Source organism: Carcharhinus amblyrhynchos, chromosome 1 (assembly GCF_965287045.1).
Source record: "Carcharhinus amblyrhynchos chromosome 1, sCarAmb.v2.hapA, whole genome shotgun sequence".
Classification (NCBI taxonomy): Eukaryota; Metazoa; Chordata; class Chondrichthyes; order Carcharhiniformes; family Carcharhinidae; genus Carcharhinus; species Carcharhinus amblyrhynchos.
The window spans coordinates 108,679,561-108,692,335 of NC_137324.1; the positions used below are offsets into that span (position 1 = coordinate 108,679,561).

The 12,775-nt window shown below is 41.7% G+C and overlaps 1 protein-coding gene across 4 annotated transcripts in view; it reads left to right on the top strand.

Annotated features, from left to right (window-relative positions):
- The window catches only part of LOC145344011 (coiled-coil domain-containing protein 158-like), a 134,477-nt gene that overhangs the window by 74,529 nt on the left and 47,173 nt on the right, over positions 1-12,775 (top strand). For all 4 annotated transcript variants that reach the window (XR_013886827.1, XM_080190675.1, XM_080190685.1 and 1 more), the window contains 4 exons: positions 394-513; positions 3,314-3,511; positions 5,337-5,852; positions 11,637-11,826. Coding sequence is in view for 3 of the 4 variants with exons in the window: in XM_080190675.1 (XP_080046801.1) it covers positions 394-513; positions 3,314-3,511; positions 5,337-5,852; positions 11,637-11,826 (1,024 nt within the window). In the remaining variant the exon portion in view is untranslated. The remainder of the gene's footprint in view (positions 1-393; positions 514-3,313; positions 3,512-5,336; positions 5,853-11,636; positions 11,827-12,775) is intronic.

Below are 12,775 nucleotides of genomic sequence, written 5' to 3' on the forward strand. Positions count from 1 at the left end.
AAGTTGAAGTTTATTTATTAAGGCTTACATTAACACTGCAATGATGTTACTCTGAAAAGTGTCTCTAAACTAAATATCACAGTCAATTCTCCACATTGGAAGTTGAGAATCTCATTTACTGTAATTTACTGATTATACATCTTTATCATTTACTTAATTATTAGAAGTGTGTTTTATAGAGGGAGCAGTTGATACATGGATAAGTGAACTAGATACAAGAACTTGGTAAGGACTATACAGACCTAAAAATGGGGAACTTGAACTTTATTGTTAGTTTTTGTGAAGCATCCAATTAGCATTTAAGCCTAGACTGCAAGTGCAAGAAGTGCTCCCCCTAGTGTTGTGACCTTGTTTAAACTTGAGCTTCATTGTACTTTTGTGCTGTTTCATCAGATAGAGAATTTGGAGAAGGAAGTGGAGCGATCTCAATGTGAGATGTATAATTGCAAGAGAGAGAGAGATGAATACAGGCAACAGGTTGAAAACACAAATGGCCGAATCCAACTGTTAATGGTAAGTTTAGCTGCTATTTAATTTTTAAACTGAAATCATTTACTTTTAATATATCAAGAAGGATAGAATTTTTTTTGTGTTTAATTACAATTGTTTGACACTTATAACTGGTTTCACAGACTTTCAGTTACATACAAATGTACTAATTAGGCCATTCAGCTCCTGGAAATCTGCTACACCATTTGATAAGATCATGGCTGAGCTGATTGTGATTTTAACTCAATTTTCCTGTCTACCCCATACTCATTGCCTCCCTTGTCAATCAAGAATCTAGCTCATTTGGGCTTAAAATATTCAATAACTCGGCTTATACAGCTCTATGCGGAAGAGAATTCCATGCATTAATGACACTGAGTTCTGCTCAACTCAGTCTTCAGTGGAAGACCTGTTATTTTTAAACTTTGTGCCCTAGATCTCATTTCTCTCTAAAGGGAAATGTCCTCTCAGCATTCATACTGTCACCTCCCCTCAGGACCTTATACGTTTCAATAAAATCACCTCTCATTCTTCAAAACTCTAATGGATACAGACCCAATCTTTCCAACATTTCCTCGCAAGTTAACTCCTTCATGTTCAAAATCATGAGGGGGCTGGACAGAGTAGATAGGAAGAAACTTTTCCAGCTGGTAAAAAGGTCATGAACAGTTGGGCACAGGTTTAAAGTGAATAGCAAGAGAAGCAAATGTGATGTGAGAAAAAAACTTTTTCACATGACAAGTGGCTTGGATCTGGAATGCAATAGCTGGGAGTGTGGTGAAGGCAGGTTCAATTGAGGCATTCAAGAGGGCACTAATGATTACTTGAACAGAAACAATATGCAGGTGTATGAATGAAGGCGCGGGAATGGCACCAAGTCACCTTGCAGACACAATGGGCCAAATGGCCTCCTTCCGTAACAATTCTGTGATCCATCCCAGGAGTCAGTCAAGTGAATCTTCTCTGAACTGCTTCTAATGCAATAATATCCTTTCTTAAGTAAGATAGACCAAAGCAGTACACAGTACTCCAGATGTGATCTTGCCAGCATAATTGTAGCAAAACATATTTACTTGTTATGTTAATCTCCCTTGCAATAAATTACAACATTTCATTTGTCTTCCTAATGACATGCAATACCAGGACAGCAGTTTTTTGAGATTCATTTACCAGAGCATCCACATCTCTCTGTACCATCGAATTCTGCAATCTCACTCTATTTAAATAATATACAGCTTTTCTATTCTTCCTTGCAAAGTGGACAAGTTCACATTTTCCCACGTTATACTCCACTTTCTTAAAACCTATCTATGCCTCTTTTAAAATTATGTCATCTTCACATACTACCTATCTTTGTTGATAAATTTGCTGATGATACAAATGTCGATAGGAAGGTAAGCTGTGAAAAGGACAATAAGAGACTACAAAGGGATATAGATAGATCAAGTGAATGGGCAAAGCTCTTGGGTCAACTGGTGCAGTGAGCCAGGAAGATAATGTGCGAGGTTTTTGGGCTGGGCGTGTACTGGTCACGTGCTGAAAGCCATCTTTCCTGTTTTGTTAGCATGATCAGCTTCGCATCTCTTTAAGTATCAATATCATGATTAATATGTAATTAATACATCTGGCTTCCCGACTGTTTCCCCTCTCGTCAGTGAGAGTCATTCATGGTCCCCATCCAATGGTGACCAAATGTGATGGCCACGCTGGAGGGATTGAAGACCATTGAAACCTCCAAGTTGTTGGCGGCATGACTGGCAGTGCCCATCCAAGCACCCTGGCAGTACTGAACCACACCATAATAGGCAATGCCAAGGGGGTGGAGCTCTGACGGGGTGAAGCTCTGCAGATGCGGGTAGGCAAGGGGGGTGATTGACAAAAGATGGTGCTTGTAGAGGGATTGATCGGCAAAGGGGGGACATACAGTGGAGTGATTGGCAAAGTGGGGAATGTGCAAGAGGGGTGATCAACAAAGGGGGAAGTTTATGGGGGGGGGGGGGGTTGGTGATCATCAAAGAGGGGGCCACAAAGTGGTTTGTAATGGGGGACTCATCGACAGGGTACCGATGCCCTAATGCTAGTGACCTATGTTGCATGGGGATGGGGGGGGGGGCGGGGTGTCATACCGCCACCAGTGACAGGAGGGGAAGGTGATGGGGTATGAGTACTGTTAGAGAGAGATTAGGGCGTCAATGGCAGTCTGCAGCCAGCTTCTCCAGTGAGCTTCGGCTCCATTCATCTCTTCCCCTGCTGGCATGAAGCTTTTGACTGCCAAAAAAATTGACAGTGTGGGAAGATTGTGAAGGGTAGCTCGCTGAAAAAAGCAGAATGAAACACTCCATTTTTCAAACTTTTTTCGGAAGATGCCCCCCATCCCACCGCACCATCAGGAAATAGGGAATAGTGTGGGAAAATGTGAAATCATCCATCCTGGCAGGAAGAATAAATAAGGAGCGTATTATCTAAATGGTGAGATATCGCAGAGCATTGAGATGGAGGGATCTGGATGTCCTAGTGCATGAATTGCAAAAATGTTAGGATGCAGCTACAGCATGTAATTAGGTAGTTAACAAAATGCTATAGTTTATTGCAAGAGGAATTGAATACAAAAATATGCAGATAATGGGAGAGGAGAAATGAAGGAATTGCATCTGTGCATCTGCAACATGTTTGCAAGATCCTGCCCACTGTTGTACATTAAGCCCAGTATGCCTTTATTGCCTCTATTTCACAAAATCCCCAAAAGATATCCTAATCCGTTCTTTGCTGTGGGCAAAAGCATTTTTTTCAATTTCTATTAGGTATTATGCATTTTGACTTTCAGGCTGATTATTGTAAACTTGAAGAGGACCTCAAAGTGGCAAAAGAACAAAACCAGAAGCTGTGGGAACGTGGCACAAGTAGTAGCATCTCTGTTGAAAACTTGGAGCAGGAATTGGAATGTAAAAATCAGGAAATTCTGCGGCTGGATGGTGTAATAAACTCCCTGAAGGAGCAGTACCAGCATCAGTTACAATGTCAGGTTGGTCAGCAAGGTGGCTCTCAAACCTATTTAATTGTGGGTCCTCAGTTCAATTAGATTGGTGATCATGAACCCCCCGGTACCCCAATCCAACACGTTTAAATTATAATATTAAATAATTCTTGTATTTGGCACATTTTCTTAATATTAAATGTTTTTTAAAACTCCCCACTCTTAACCCAGGCCGAACTCATCTCTCTCTACTTAGAGATTGTCATTGCCAGCCTTTGTAGTTAGACCCACTTGTAGAAGTGGGTCTAACTACTGAAACATCCTGCTGCACACATTGTTCCTCAATGCCACTTCCGTTTGAGGTGAACTGCTCTGCTGCCCTTGTTCTTCTAGGCACTGAAGATTTTGTAAGATGCTATTGGGATAGCCTTTTGATGCAGTATTTGCCTTGCTGCCAGGCTGAGCCAATGGTGAAATTAATGATTAAGGTGGTAGAAGGGGTGCCGATCAAGCAGACTATTTTTTTCCTGGATGGTGTCAAGCTTAATGAGTGCTATTGAAGCTGCATTCATGCAGACAAGTAGGGGATATTCCATCATACTCCTGACTTGTCTTGTAGATGGTGAGTAGGCTTTGGGGAGTCAGGAAGTAGTTATTTGCTGTCGAATACCCAGCCCCTGATCTGCTCTTGTAGCCATGTTATTTTTGTGACTGTTCCAGTTAAGGTTTTGATCTATGACAAGTGCCAGAATGTTGATGATAGGAAGGGAATTAGCAATGGCAATGCTGTTGAATGTCGGGGAGAAATATAGAGATTCCGTCTACTTAGAGATATGATGTGGATATGCCAGCGTTGGACTGGGGTAAACACAGTAAAAGGTCTGACACCAGGTTTAAGTCCAACCAGAACTCTCCATTCACCTGACGAAGGGACAAACCCGAAAGCTAGTGAGTTTACTATCAAATAAATCGGTTGGACTTAAACCTGGTGTTGTCAGACTTTTTACTGTACTTAGAGATAGTCATTGCCTGACACTCGTGTGACATGAATCTCAATTCAAGTCCGAATGTTACCCAAGTCAATGTGCATGTATGTAGACATAGTTTGTATCATTATCTGATGGACGGAACTGAACTCTGCAATTATTAGTGTGTATCCATTCAGACTTTATAATAGATGGAAGATCATTGATGAGGTAGCTGTAGATAGTTGGGTCAAAATCATTTAAGCTTGTGTCACATAATTGAGGTAGAATTTCATGCAGCAGAATCAAGCTATGGCAGAGGATCAAGCCGCTTAAATATAATTCCTTTCCTGTGAAAGTGTTGTACTTTATTTCTTTAAATAAGAAGTCCTTGATCATACATGCCATAGGTTCAAATGAAGTACTTTCATTTGAAGCACTTTTTGTTATTTCTATTATTCCTAAGGGTTTTTTCTGGTGAAAACTCAGGTTGGAAAATATTCCCTCTAACCACAAGACATTCTTTAAGTGTGGGGATGTCAGTGTAAAATCTCAAAGTAGAAATACTGCAGAGAGTAGAACATGCAAAAGACCAATTCTCGATATGGAAGTCCAAACAGATTTTTGAATACCATTCCCAGTGGCCAGAGAGTAAAAAACAGTCTCTTTCATGCTGGAATACGTCCTCTCCAACTTAACCACTTAAGTCGGCAAAGACATAACATATTAGTAATGAGTAGTGCCAGAACATTTGCTTCAAAATTTCTAAGGACTTTTTTTTAATACGTTGAGAAACTAACTAAAAGATCATGATCCATACTGTAAAGTAAAATTCAATAGGGTTCTTTTAAAATAAACATTCTTTTAGACAGTTTTTAACATGTTTTTTCCTTGTTCAACCAATAAAGGCATCAATCGAGGAGCAAAGGAATGAAGACCAAGAGAATATCAAGACCCTAATCAAACAATATGAGAACTGTAAGGAACAGCTTTGTGAAACTGGTGAAGAGCTCAACCTGAAGAATCAGCAACTTGACAAAACAGAAATAACCATCTGTCACTTGAGGGAATCAATAAAAGAAAAGGAAAGATGTTTGGAAAATGAAGCCATGGAAAAAAGTAAACTGAAACAAGAAATTGAAGAGAAATGCCAAAAAATTCATCGGATGAAAATAGCAGAGGAGACCATTTGTGATCAGTTTGAAGAAGCTGTTACCCATTTGAAGAAAATGCAGAATGATAATGATGCAGTGAAAATGGAGCTGAATGAGAAAAATAAGATGCTTTCGACTTTGCGGCAGGAAATGGAAAGCATTTCTGAAATGACATCACAACAGAGTTGTGCATCTGAGGCATTGCAGCTTGAAAGAAAACAACTTCAAACTGAAGTGGATTGCCAAAACCAAAAGATTCAAGAATTAAAGGTCAGATAAGAATATACAACCAGAAATAGACCATTCGATCAACTTGTTTATGCACCACCCAAGTTTAATTCCACCTTTCTTTGTCTAAATTCATCAGCATAACCTTCTATTCCTTTTTCTCTCTCGTGTGTGTGTGTATGTATAACTTCCTCTTCAATGAATCAGTGCTATTCACTGTAACTATTCCATGTATTGACTTCCATATTTTAATCCCACTGCATGTAAAAAAGATGCTCCTCACTTTCCTATGAGATCTATTCTACCATTTACATTTATGCCACCTAGTTTTGGACCCTCTTCAACTGGAAATACTTTTTCTATTTCCGTCCTTTCTAATTATCTAGCATCGATCAAGTCACCCCTCAGTTTTTATTTGTCCAGATAGAAGACCCCCAGCTGTTCAATGTGTTCTGATAGGTATAACCTCCTTGTAAATCCTTTTGAATTTTCTTCCGTGTCTCTATGTTCTTTCTGTTGTACAGAGAGCAGAACTGTATGCAACATTTCCAAGTGTCGTGTAACCAAGGTTCTGTATACAATTAACATAACTTCTTATCTCCCTGGAAATTATCCTGTGCTTTTTAGTTTCTTTTAAAAAGGTCTTATTAAACTGTATGTCTGCCTTTCGTGAGTTGTGTATCTGTGTCATCTGATCCTTTTAATTCTGTACACTACTTAGACTCTAGAAGTGGATGGAAAAGTAAAATAAATTCTTACTTTTTTACCAAGTCTGGGATCAGATTTATCTCTGTGAATTATGTTGAAATATTTGCAAAATCAATACTGCGAATTAGTCCAGAAGTACACTAACAGCTAGGCCAGAATCAGTTAAGTGTGGGTGGTCTGATGGGGAGGGAAGATGAGGCCCAGGGCTGGTAAAGGGTCTTGTCAGAGCACCTTCAGAGGGCAGACATAGCAGCCCCAGTTTAGAAAGAGCACTCTTGAAGTACTTATCCCACCCAAGGACCACACTGGGTAACCAGCTGGGTTTTCCCACCATTCCAGAAATCCTGCTGCCAGGCTCAAAATTGATGGGGGTGGGAAGTGGCCTTTCAGTAAAATTGTGAACCAGTTGGGCACAGGGTGGTAATCTGAAAAGCACCCTGTGAAATTTTCTGAGCCTTGCTGCCGTCTGCAAACCCAACTGCAGGGAACCATAGAATTCTGCCCCAGATTATAGACCACCAAATAGGAGGAAGAAGATTGAGGCAAATTTCAAAAGGATACAAGAACTGTAGAATAGTGATAATGGAGTCTTAAATTATCTTAATATAGATTGAGATAGCGATGCTGTAAAAGACATAGAGGGACAGGAATTCCTTAAATGTATGTAAGAGTACAAGAAAACTTCCTTAATCAGTATCTTTCCAGCCCAACAATGAAGGAAGCAATCGTATATCTAGCTGTGGGGTCCTGGGATCTTGCAGAACTCTGTGCTACATGGTGATTTTGGGAGGGGACGGGGGGGGTGCAATTATTGCAAAAAAAGATTCTATGTCAAATTCACATAAAAACTGGAGTAAATCTCACTGTTTTTTCAGTATGAGTTTGAAAACGAATCTTCCACACTCTGCTCCGCAGAGTGCACTAGCATAAATCAGTCCAAACACCAGTGGGCTATTCCCACTGGAGAGGCCGGTAGCATAGCGCTGAGTGGGCCACTTCACATGCGCTGATCCGTCAATGGTCCCACACTGCCAGCCTCCCGATTGCTGGCCAGCTCAATTGCTGGCCAGCCCCACGACCCCTCATTGCTGCCCCTCCGATGAGCACCACGACATCCTCAAGTCTCCCAGCGCCAGATTTCCAGCACTGTCAGCTCAGTGTCAAAAAGTGGCATGGACCTGCATAAGTCATGCGGTTCAAATTTAAAAACAAGTTAAATCCCGTTAGCGAGCATGGGACTAAAGTCTCAGACCTGCATGTCTCTCCACCTGGAATCCCCCACCCCGCCAAGAGTGTCGATCACTGGCCCCCAAACATGCCCGGGCCAGCCTCGGCTTAGCCTTCTCACCCTCCATTCCCCTACTGCATACCGCCCCACCTCTCCCCTGCAGGCTGACACCCCCTCTGTCACTCAGCCCAAATGCAGAGTGGCAGTGGAAGCCCCAGCCCCATTGATTGCCCCACAGAGGCCCCATCCCCATGGCACTGCCCAATGTTGGTGGGCAGTGCCAAGACGCCCCTTGCATGTTGGCACTTTGCCCATGGGCAGTGCCAGAGGCCCAGGCTGGCACTCCCAAGGTGACAATGCCCAGGGAGCACCCCCCCCCTTAGACCCAACCTCGTGGGTATTGAGGAAGCAGGGGGTTTGCAGAAGGACTTGGACAGGTTAGGACAGTGGGCAAAGAAGTGGCCCCCCTTCATTCCAGCAGGATCGGGCAGCCAGCTCCCAGCAAGTGGGGCACTATATCAAATCCCGCTGGAGTGAACCACTCCTGGTGGGGCGGGGGATTCCAGGTGGAGAGACTTGCAGGTCTGAGACTTTAGTCCCGGGCTCACTAATGGGATTTAACTTGTTTTTAAATTGGCAACTGCATGACTTATGCAGGTCCATGCCACTTTCTGACACTGAGCTGACAGTGCTGGAAATCTGGCGCTGGGAGACTTGTGGATGTTGCAGTGCTCAGCGAGAAGCCCGTGAAATGCTCTCCGCTCAAGTCTCGCTTGTTACAAAAGCAGATCAGCAGTAAGGGAGAATCATCCCGCTGGTGTCCTAATACGTGAATCACAGAAAGTTAGAATGCAGGTAGGGCAAGTGATTAGGAAGGCAAATGTAATGTAAGTGTTTATTGCAAGGGGTTAGGAATATAAAAGAAAGGATGTTTTTCCAGTAGCTGTAGAGGGCCTCGGTGAGGCCACATCAAGAGCACTCTGCATAGGTTTTGTCTTCTATTTTAAAAATTATATAATTGTGTTAGAAGCAGTTCAGAGAAGGTTCACTTGACTCATTTGTGGGATGAAGGGCTTATCTCATGAACCCGTTCAACCAGGTTGGGCTGATATTTATTGGAGCTTAGAAGAATGAGAGGTGAACTTATTGATGTACTGAAGATTCTAAGGGAGCTTGAAAGGATGGAAACCGGGAGGATGTTTTCTCATGTGGGAAAGTTTAGGACTAGGGGACATAGTTTAAGAATAAGACTTTTCTCTTAGAAGACCAAGATGGAGCGATGTTTTTTCTGACCAGCCAGTCTCCCTTTTTAAATAATAATACAACATTCGCAATCATTTGCAATGGTGCCTGTAGCCAGAGAGTATTTGAAAACTGTTAGAACTTCTGCTATCTTCTCTGTTGCTTCTTTTAGCAGTTTGGAAAACATTTCATCCAGGTTTGGGGGTTTATCTACTTCCAAAGATGCTAACTGCTTGATATTTCCTCTCTTTCTGTCTATATCCCATCCAATATTTCAATCTCCTCCTTGTTAACTACAATGTCCACATCATCAACCTCTTTGTAAGGATAGATGCAAAATATCCATTAAGAATTATGCTTGTGCCTTCCACCTCCAGACACATTAGCTTTTTAGGTTACAGAACAGAATGCACTCGGGTGACCCATGTACTATATGCCTAGTCTTCATTATCTGCTAGAAGGTCACCTAATACCTTTCTGTCTGTGCACTTGTAAGTTACAGGGTGACCACCTGCAGAGACCGCCTGTGCTGTCTGGTCGACTTTCTGGATGCAGCTCTGAAATTCCAGTTGCTGCTCAATTAGCAAGTCCCAGAGGTTTAACCTGCTCCAGCTGATGATTTTTTTCATGCACGTGTGATCATCCAGAACACACAAAATGTCCTGTAGTTCCCAGCTGCACAGGATTTGCTTTAGTGCCATGTCTCTGTTTCTTAGAATACTAACAAAATGTCTCAATTTAACCCAACACCATGTATTACTGATTCAGCTTCCTTCTCATAATAATTAACATCTATTCAGGCAATCACAATTCATTGACAGATAACTGCTGCTGATGGGCAGTTGCTGTTTGAATATTGATTTTTTTTTTGCAGTATACTTTAGAGCTTTTGAAGTTCCAGGTTAAATTCAGGAAGTTAAACTAAAGACTGAACTACATTCCAGTTGGACTGTACATACCCGCATCTAAGCCATCAAAAGACTCCTATTCACACCAAATGTTTGCTCTTTGTTTCCAGTGACCACAACTTTTCACAATATACATTAACAATTTGGAGGAAGGAACCGAAGGCACCGTTGCTAAGTTTGCAGATGATACAAAGATATGTAGAGGAACACGTAGTATTGAGGAAGTATTGTAGTATTGGGGTTTGCAGAAGGACTTGGACAGGTTAGGAGAGTGGGCAAAGAAGTGGCAGATGGAATACAATGTGGAAAAGTGTGAGATTATGCACTTTGGAAGGAGGAATGGAAGCATAGACTATGCTTAGGAAATCAGAAACACAAAGGGACTTGGGAGTCCTTGTTCAAGATTCTCTTAATATTAACGTGCAGGTTCAGCTGGCAGTTAGGAAGGCAAATGCAATGTTAGCATTCATGTTGAGAGGGCTAGAGTACAAGTAAGAAATCTCACAACACCAGGTTGAAGTCCAACAGGTTTATTTGGCAGCAGAAGCTTTCTTGAGTCCTCCTTCAGGTGAGTGAAGTGTTGTATTCACAAAGAGGGCACACACAGACACAAATTCAATTTACAAGATAATAGTTGGAATGCAAGTCTTTACAGGTAATCAGGTCTTAAAGGTACAGACAATGTGAGTGGAGAGAGGGTAAAGAGGTATGTATTGTCTCCAGCCAGGACTTTAACCTGGTGTTGTGAGACTTCTTACTGTGCTTACCTCAGTCCAATGCTTGCATCTCCACATCATTGTATACAAGAGCAGGGATGTAGTTCTGAGGCTATATAAGACTCTGGTCAGACCCCATTTTGAGTATTCTGAGCAGTTTTGAGCCCCATATCTAAGGAAGGATGTGCTGGCCTTGGAAAGGGTCCTGAGGAGGTTCACAAGAATGATCTCTGGAATGAAGAGCTTGTCATATAAGGAATGGTTGAGGACTCTGGGTCTGTACTCGTTGGAGTTTAAAAGGATGAGGGGAGGATCTTATTGAAACTTACAGGATACCGTGAGGCCTGGATAGAGTGGATGTGGAGAGGATGTTTTCACTAGTAGGAAAAACTAGAATCAGAGGGCACGACCTCGAGCTAAAGGGATGATCCTCTAAGACAGAGATGAGGAAGAATTTCTTCAGCCAGAGAATAGTGAATCTGTGGAACTCTTTGCTGCAGAAGGCGGTGGAGGCAGGTCATTGAGTAGCTTTAAGACAGAGATAAATAGGTTCTTGATTAATACGGGGATCAGGGGTTATGGGGAAAAGGCAGGAGAATGAGGATGAGAAAAATATCAGCCATGATTGAATGGCGAAGCAGACTTGATGGGCCGAGTGGCCTAATTCTGCTCCGATGTCTTATGATCTTATAATGCACTCTGTTCTGAGACCACCCTTATGCTAACCATTGCAATTGTGAAATATCTGCAAAACATGCAGGTGGTTATTGCTATTGTTATGATAGTTTGCTTCCGGGCAACTGAGTGAACAAAATTTGCATTTCCATCGACTTCAAGAATTTTGCTTGGTTTAGCATTAACTTGCTCCGACACAAGGTTGATCAAAGTAGCGAATTATCAATCGAATGCCATTGGTGCTAACAGGCTATTTTTGTAATAGTGGACTACCAGATGCAAGTACAATTGTGTAGGTTGTCATTGTGCATTAATCCAGTTTGATGTTAATAATTCTGTTTTCTGTTAGAATGATTTGGAACATAAAGATGCACAAATGCAAGAGCTGAAGGCACACCTCTGTGAGTTGGAAAAGGAGAAGATTAAACTGGTAAATGCTGCAACTGAGCAAATGTCTGAACTGAGAGACTTGTTACAGGAAAAGGATGTGCTTTCAACTGAATTAAATCTCATCCAGAACCAAATGGGTGATCTGAAAGGTATGAAGACAGTGTCAACAAGGCAAATTCAATCTTTTATATCTTGATTGTACCTTGTTTACCCAGAAATGTTTTAAACTCTTTTTTCCCCAGCACTACCCCCTTCTCAAAGCAAACACACCATGTTCATATAAATATGAGTTTGATATCTTTGTGATTGCAAGGCAATTGATGTGGCCCCACCAGCATTTCATTGAAATGTAGCTCCATTAGTGAATGATTGACAATGTTAACGAAAGCTGTAAATGGAACATAAACTTTTAAAAATTTATTTGTTCATGAAATATGGGCATTGCTGACTAGACTAGCACTTTATTGTCCATGCGTATTCACCTTTGAGAAGATGGTGGTGAGCTCCCTTCTTGAACTGCTACAGCCCGTGTAGTGTGGGAACACTCAGTCCTGTTGGGAAGAAACTTCCAGGAATTTGACCCAGTAATGGTGATATAAGTCTGGTTGGTGCATCACTTGCTGGGGAACTTGAACGTTGTGGTGTTCCATGCATCAGCATAACTACATACAGACTATATTAACTGTTGTGTATTTGTTAAAGTAAGTTATGACCGTTCTGGAGAATTAGTCATCTGGATTTTTTATCATATTACTTAAAGTAATAGGACTATTTCCTTCAATAGCTCACATTGTGCGGCATAAATAAGACAAAAGTTTTAACGGTTAAATAGCAGGAATGGCTTACGTTTGCCAAATGTTGCTGTGGTAGATATGGGAGTTGATTTGACCATTCAGGGCAGATCTGTTAGCAAAAACTGTACCCTACTCACTCAGTCTTCAAGTTATTGAGCCTGACTGACAGCAAGAGTTATCCTGCCCCACATGGGAGTAGAAAGATTTTGGGGATGCGTATTTCATGAAGCAGTCATCTTACTGTTTGAGTGTTACGAGTGGAAGGTTTGGAAGTGAGTGATTGTATAATGAGGTGAAAGGGACT